The sequence below is a fragment of the Meleagris gallopavo genome, chromosome 5 (assembly GCF_000146605.3).
Source record: "Meleagris gallopavo isolate NT-WF06-2002-E0010 breed Aviagen turkey brand Nicholas breeding stock chromosome 5, Turkey_5.1, whole genome shotgun sequence".
Classification (NCBI taxonomy): Eukaryota; Metazoa; Chordata; class Aves; order Galliformes; family Phasianidae; genus Meleagris; species Meleagris gallopavo.
This window is the reverse complement of record NC_015015.2, coordinates 24,796,484-24,803,829: the sequence shown is the minus strand read 5'-3', so window position 1 is coordinate 24,803,829 and position 7,346 is coordinate 24,796,484. Positions and strand designations below refer to the sequence as shown.

The 7,346-nt window shown below is 39.7% G+C and overlaps 1 protein-coding gene across 1 annotated transcript; it reads right to left on the bottom strand.

Annotated features, from left to right (window-relative positions):
- Positions 1-2,979: 2,979 nt before the first annotated feature.
- On the bottom strand, positions 2,980-7,345 carry HAUS2 (HAUS augmin like complex subunit 2; the record flags this gene model as incomplete). Its single annotated transcript, XM_010711563.2, has 6 exons — positions 2,980-3,524; positions 3,677-3,785; positions 4,422-4,554; positions 5,443-5,512; positions 6,782-6,874; positions 7,247-7,345. Coding segments are annotated over 6 exons (651 nt in total), but the record flags the coding sequence as incomplete, so codon positions are not given.
- Position 7,346: the final 1 nt, after the last annotated feature.

Here is a 7,346-nt window from a genome sequence, read left to right as displayed (position 1 = left end):
CGTCCCGTGCAGCTTCGCCTCGCCCCGGGGCGGGGACACAGCGGGGCGGGGCCCGCACCGGCACTCCTCGCTTCGGCGGTAGGGAAAACTCCGGAGTGAGTCGGGGAAAACCCTGTCCTATACAGCTGTGGGGGCCGGCCTGGAAATTTTTGCCGTCCTTCCAGCAGTGAAACCGAGCATTTTTGGTGCTTATCTAAAAGCCAACCGGCGGTCGCTGCGCCTACCGTAAATCTGGCCGGATAAGGAGCCAGGAGCCGCCGCTCGTGCGTTGCTCCGCTACACGTGCACAGCTGCAGCGAGGGCTCGCGGCTCAGGCGCGAGCGCCGACACGCGACCGCTGCGGCACGAGGCCCGAGCGGCGGCGGTGCTGCGAGGGCAGCGGTGCTGCGGAGCACCGAGCAGCAGCAGGCTTTATTTTCAAGGATAAAACACTCTTGGTCTACTCCTTTGTACCTTTGATACATTTCTTTGTCAAGAAAGGTGCGGGCAATCCAGAACTCCAGTGTGCTTCGAGCACAAAGCATCCCACATTTGATTAACGTGGCAGGAATTTAAGGGAGATACTAAGGAATTGATTAACACTGAAGGAACGCTAAGCTTTTGAGCACTTGCAGTTGCTTTAGAAACTCCAACCTTTATGCATTTATTATAATAAATCTGGATTTATATTATTATACTATTATTTTATTATATTATCTAGATTTGTTGTAGTGCTTTAAAATACCCCATGGACTGCAATTGAAGGCAATCTATCAAACTGACAGAAGTTTTATGTTTAGAGTAATGTAAAAACCATCAAAACTTCAAAAAAAAATGATTTTAGAATATTGTCCTTGTCAGTTACCAATGTGACCATGGGGATGTGAGAGCACCAGGCACACCCACAGGAAAGACACAGGCTGCCCTGAGATATTCTGACAGGCAAAAAGAAACAATCTTCCCCCCAACCCACACCCATAAAAAAATAATCCAAACCCAGTGTGGTCATTCACTTGTACTCGTTGCATCTCAGAATATTGAAGATTGTGCTGTATCTGAATAGGCAACTACAGTACCTTTACACTAGATAATCCTTGCCATATAGACCATTTAAACAACCCTGCACTTTGTACTTTTATTATAATCACGAGATTGTGTTTCTTAAAATGCAGAAATCTAAATGAAAGGTGCCACAACACAGAAACCTGCCAGACTGAGGTTCTTCAGACTCAACGCTCTTCCCAACTCATGACCCTTCACAAATCCCTACAGACTGTGAATTGATGTACATTTCAATAGGTTTAATGACCTCATATGTCCATAGCTAATAGCATCAGCTAAATTCTACCATTTCCACAGTCTACTTTCCAATAATGGATAGAACAGAACAAGGAAATAGGTTCAACTTTTTGGATATGGGAAAATGTACATATTTATCTTTATTTAGAGGAATTATGATGAACAAAGTAACTAGAACTCTTCTCATCTATTTCTCAAAGTCTTAAATTACAATAGCTTTAACTTACCTGATGTAAACTATCACTGTAAGACAATTTGAGACGGGTTAAACCTGAGTTAAAGGCACTGGACTAAATGTCTGGATTGTTCAGTTTCTATTATCTCCCATCTCAGAAAAATGGAAGATACAGCTCTTCTGCAACTGTGCGGAAGGGCTTTTCTGAATCAGAAAGAACAGTCATGTGGGACTTTGTGCTCAGATTGCACAATGTCATATACCAAGTGATCACATGAAGACTCCATTAAGGCTTACAGGACTCAAACTCCAGCTTTGTTCTCAGATCTTATCTCTTGACATTCTGTTCCACTTTTTAACTGTCTTTTTAACTTCAGCCAGCTGCAACAGAAAGGAAAGCTAAAGGAAATTCAGCTACACCTGTATATTACATTAGAGAATTTTTAAGCTATACTTTGACATCATACCCTGTAGAATGATATGGCTCTCTGAAAATTTTAAGTATTTAATATTGGATAGACCAATTACAAGTAAATCCGATGAGAGTGTGTTCAACAAAGAGCCAAGTATTTCTTCCTTAATGCTACTTTCTTGATGCAGCTCCCAGATAAACTCGAGTGAAATTTGTGTGGTAATGAGCCACCTAGTGGCTACTTTGAGAAATTAAAGGGCTCCTTTGTAGAAACTGAAATCGGCAAGTTGTGCATACAGAGAATTCAGGTAACAGAGGCTGCAGCAGTAGAAATAAATACATCTGCAACATTTCCAATTCAATCCATGTCTCCAGGACGAAACTGGACATCCTCCAAAGACAACCAACCTTGATTTATAGATCTCCTGACAGTGATGTTTTACCAACACATCTTTCAACACATAAAAGTTATTCAGGTTGTGAACTGCAACCATCATCAACAACAACAACAAAGACATTAATACTTGTGGAAAATGAGTTGTATTCTAAGAAGGTCGCTGAAGACAGGGCAAGCAATAGAAGAGACTGAATAATACAGCTATAATAGAAATCTGGGTTATTAGAAAATTAGAAGAACTGCTACACATCACCAAGTCCATTCCTTGCTTTTCTAGTCAACGACATCATACCTCTAATAAGCTGTAACTTAAAACTAGTAAAATTTCTTGGTTGGAATCCTTAAGTGCCAATTTATGCTTCAATCAATGAGCATACAGGGGCTAGGCTAAATGGGATTATTGCGGTGGAAAAACAGTAAATGGAAAAAATGCTCACTGATTGGCTTGTAATAAACTCCACAAGGAGAGATCTCCAGAAAGAGATCCTTCCTCAGTGGCAGTCAGCACTTAAATGGGATCTAGGGGCTACCTTCTGGTAGTACAGGCGAATTGCCTTCACCTGTGCTCCTGCGGCTGGCTCACTGCTTGCCTCAGGTGGTCAATCAGAGGCTCAGGCCGTGGATGGATCAACAGTTCCCATACAGCTTCCACAGCATTTTGTATTTCTGTTTTGTTTTAAATGCAGAATTCCATAACAAAATAAAAACAAAGACTTAGATCTTGAAATCTAGTACTTTTATTGAAGTTTTATAACAACATACAAAATACAGTGTATTATCAACATACCTCTAAAAGGAATAGAGGTTCTATAGCCAACGTGAGAAATATACTAACAAATTTGCACTGAAGATAAAGGCTCCAAGAGACTGTCAACTATTTCAAAGGGGAACTCTCTAACAGTCCTCTCAGCAGTCTATCTACTTACCGCTCAGCCTTTTATCATCTGTTTTTGTTTTCAATTAGTTGGAAAACAGTGAATTACAATGTCAGAACATATATACAACTATCTACAAAATCCCTGTTAACTTAAGGCACAACTGTGTTGCAGTTTCCACAGGAGACTTGCATGGCAGTTCTTCAAGCAGTTATCTCACATGAAGAAAAACATCATTTGTTAGGTAGATAAGCCCAAGTCCAATTCAGCAGTATTGCAAATGCTGTCAGCATACACTTCTTTTTGCACTTCTCTCCACTGCAATATTTGCTCGGTCAGCTCTTCTAAGTCTGTCACCAGCACCTCTGTTTTTGTCAAAGCTATGTCCTGAAGCAGAAGAGGATAGGATTTAATCTCTACACATCCTATCAATCTAGTAGGAAACAAAAAGATGCTAGGCAACAAAACAGCACTGAATTCTTAATGCTGGAGGAGAAAACAGGCTCAATTATTATTATTATTTTTTTTTGTCCACTCACCAGATTCTTCATGAAAGTTGGTACCTGAGGGATCGTTTTTACAGTCTGCAAATGGTTTTCCAACTTCTCAATGAAAGTCACAGCCTCAGTCAACAACTCCACTACATACCTGTAGCCAAAAATGTATTCTGAAGTCATGCAAAACAATGCAGGATTTAATACTTGCAAAGTCTTAACTCTTTCCCCTGTGGGTTTTCTTAGTCCTCTTCTCCAGTTTTATTTGAGTTCCTAGTCATCTAATTAACTTCTGTGCAATTACAATTCTTCTGTGACTCTCAGCAACATGTAAGGCAGGAGTTACAGAAGTAAGTATGCACTTCAGTAACTGGACTAGATTTTCAGACCATGAGAAGGAAGACTAGTTTTAAACATGTAGTATTTAAATCTGAGAATCATCCACACATTTATTCTGCGTAAGTCATAATGGAAAAACACCAAAGCTGAAATAGTATTCTTACCTATGCAGAAGCATAATGAATCGAGCATTTTACACACTCATTTGAAAATACATATTTTTCATTGTGTAACATAAAGAAGACAAATCAACTAAGCAAACTGTCACAAAAAATAATTATCACTACTGTTTCATGAATTTAGAGTTAATAGAATTTTAGCTTTTAGCTTTGGTCCTGCTATCATTTTACCTCTTACTGATGTGAATTAAAGTATATGATGTTTACTGCCTATGAATTATGATTAATTTTGACTCAATCAAACAAATAAGTATTATTTTTTATATGCCTACTTGTGGAAATCAGCCTTAATAGGCAGCATCTCTTGACATATGGGCTTAATCAGCCTCTGCCTAAGTCTTCTCTTCTCTTTCAGTACTGCTTCCAAGTGTCTGCTCACATCTTGCAATATCTGGTATTTTTTACCTACAAAATAAAATTGCAAAGTTGAAACTACTGTTCTGCTAGAATAAGAGCAAAATTTCTTCAGCAGGAAGGCAGAAAAGAATGTCTGAGCTATTGCTCAAGACAATTTACAGTCAAGAAACATATCATTACTCCAAGCTATTTGTGCTGGATTGTATAGAATTTAACATCAATGCTCACCTTGAAGAAAGTTGTACATTCTTTTTAGAGATACAGCTTTATAACTGCTTTGTATTTTATGTAACTCTAAGTAAACCCACTTCTTAACCTATACCATAGGATAGCAAATTTACTTGTAGCAAATGTACTTCACTATCAAAACACATTATTAGCAAACTAGAATCTTTTTAAGCATCCATCAAGACAAAATGGAAAAAGCAAGAAAAATAAAAGAAATTAATCCTTATGCTCCCAAGAAAAACTAAAAAACAAATAAACAAAAAACCTTAAATAAATAAGCAAACAAACAAATAGATAAGGTAATTCTAGGGGCCTGCAGATGGAGCATAAATGCATGCATCAGGTTACTGGAAAATCAGCAAAGCAGCACACAAATTAACAGAAAGAAAACAAATTACTGATGATTTCGGAACTCCCAACGCTCAACTGAATTTGGGAAGCTGAAGACACATAGACACACATGACTACAAGTAGACATACATACATATATATTGTATATATATTAAGCCATTTTGATGAGATTCAAATATTATGCAAGCATTCTTCTGGAGGAAGTTAACAAAACACCTGTCACCTTTAACAAACTATGCAGTGAAAACAGCTGCTGTCTCTTCTAGAAGCATGATGAGCACTAAGTAGTCAGGTGAAACAGTCTGCTAATACGCACCTTTAACACTCTAGATGTTTTTACAGTACAACCACACTTACTTAAATAAAAAGGATGAACTATGTCTGCTGTTTCCAGCTCCAATTGCAGAAGTTCAGTTTCCAGTTTCTTCTACAACAACAAAAATCAAATAAAAATGCGTCTTAAACATACTTATTTTTTGCCTCTCTTTAGGTGGGAAGAAGAAAGGGAGGGAGGATTAAGAAGGAGGATGGTGCAAGTGTAAGAGAGTAAAAGTTTGATCACATGCATGACAGCATGCTATCAAGCTCTCTCAAGTTTTAGATTCTATTTTTGATGAATAGGAAGACAGTTTAAAAAGAACAAACCAAACACCACCAGCACACAAAGACAAGAAAATCACTATTTGGTGATATATTGGGAACTTCTGCTTCAAAAGACAGATTCTGCAACTCATTCCTAAAACACAGATTCTTACAAGTCCTACAAAGCAGTCCCATAATCCATATCCTGCTCAAGAACCTCATAGCCCAAGCTTTCTCCTTTTGGAGAAGACAGTTCTGTGATTTTGATTGTCTTAAGCTGAGAGAGAACCTCTCAGGAGAATCTTAGCTTTAATTATTTTTAACAATAAATGAGCAAAAAGCAACAGGTATCTTCCCACGGCAGAAAATTTAGGTCATTTTGGCTAGACAGGAAAAGACTGAAGAAAGTACAGAACAGAATGATATAGTCTTTCAGGACACAGAACTGTTCCTTTGCAAGTAAGGACAAAAATTATTGTTTCATTCACAGCGTACTGAACATTTGTCAGAGAGAGTACTTTGTAAGCATAACCTTTCAGCAACAGAGGCTACATAGCCACTCTATTAGGAGCTGAAAGTGTCCCTTCTTTCTGCCAGTCATACGGGGTGATGCCAGCTAATTCATTCTCCAAAAAGTTAAAAGCTGTTTGTCACACTTTTGCAGTAGCTGCTGGAGTTTACACTGACACAATTCAATAGACACAGTTTGCATACCAGCAAGCAAATGCTCAGAGAACATCACCATAAAATACAAATCAATAGACAACTCAGGCAGTAGGAAGTGACTAAGGTTACCTCTTGCTAACCAAGAAGATGGTCCAGTTGCCTATAAAGAAACATATTTTTGGGGAATGTAAATGACCTATGCACTCTTGTTTGTTCTTCAGTTCCTACAGAAAGGTAACACCTCAGCCAAAGACACAAACTGCTACATCTTTCCAGTTACACTGAAAACTTATTTCAGCATTTCACTCTTTGTTTTATGACAAGTAAGCCTCCAGAACACACACGTTTGACAGTGGCACACTGCAGTCTGATGCCTCATTAGTGACATGTATTATTTGTACATATGAGGTGCTGAGCGCGTGTTGACAGAAGCAGAGGCAGTATGTACCTCATTGATTTCTGCTTGAATCTTTGCCATTTTTTCCTTCTCTGAAAACCTCACAAAGCAATCGAATTCTTCACAGGCTAAATCCAACGTCTCCTGTGAAAGGAATGCAACATGAAAAGGCACGGTCAGTGGCACAAAGGCAAATTCTCAATATTGACTTTTAATAGTCTAAACTTACCGTTAGCCTATCACTCTGAGTGACAGAGTTAATTTCTTCTAAACAACTAATAAAACACAAGCGTTACTTTGGGAACATCAGCACAAGCTAAAAAAAAAAAACCCAAATCATGAAGGATTGTTCTGAGGGCACTCCCTAAGGTATTGGCTCGCTTTGAACGCCTCCGGGGATGGGGCACCAAGGCTCTGCGGGCAGCCGTGCCAGCGCCTCACCGCCCCCTGAGCGGAAGATCCTCCCTTTTAGCTGCAGCGTTGCTGGCGGGAGCTCCGCGCGGCCCCGCGCCGTACCTGGCTCACGAAGCCCTCCGCCACGCACTTCTCCAGCACGGCCGCGACCTCCGTGGGCTCCTCCGACTCCCAGGGGCAGGGGCCACGGCCGACCGGTTCG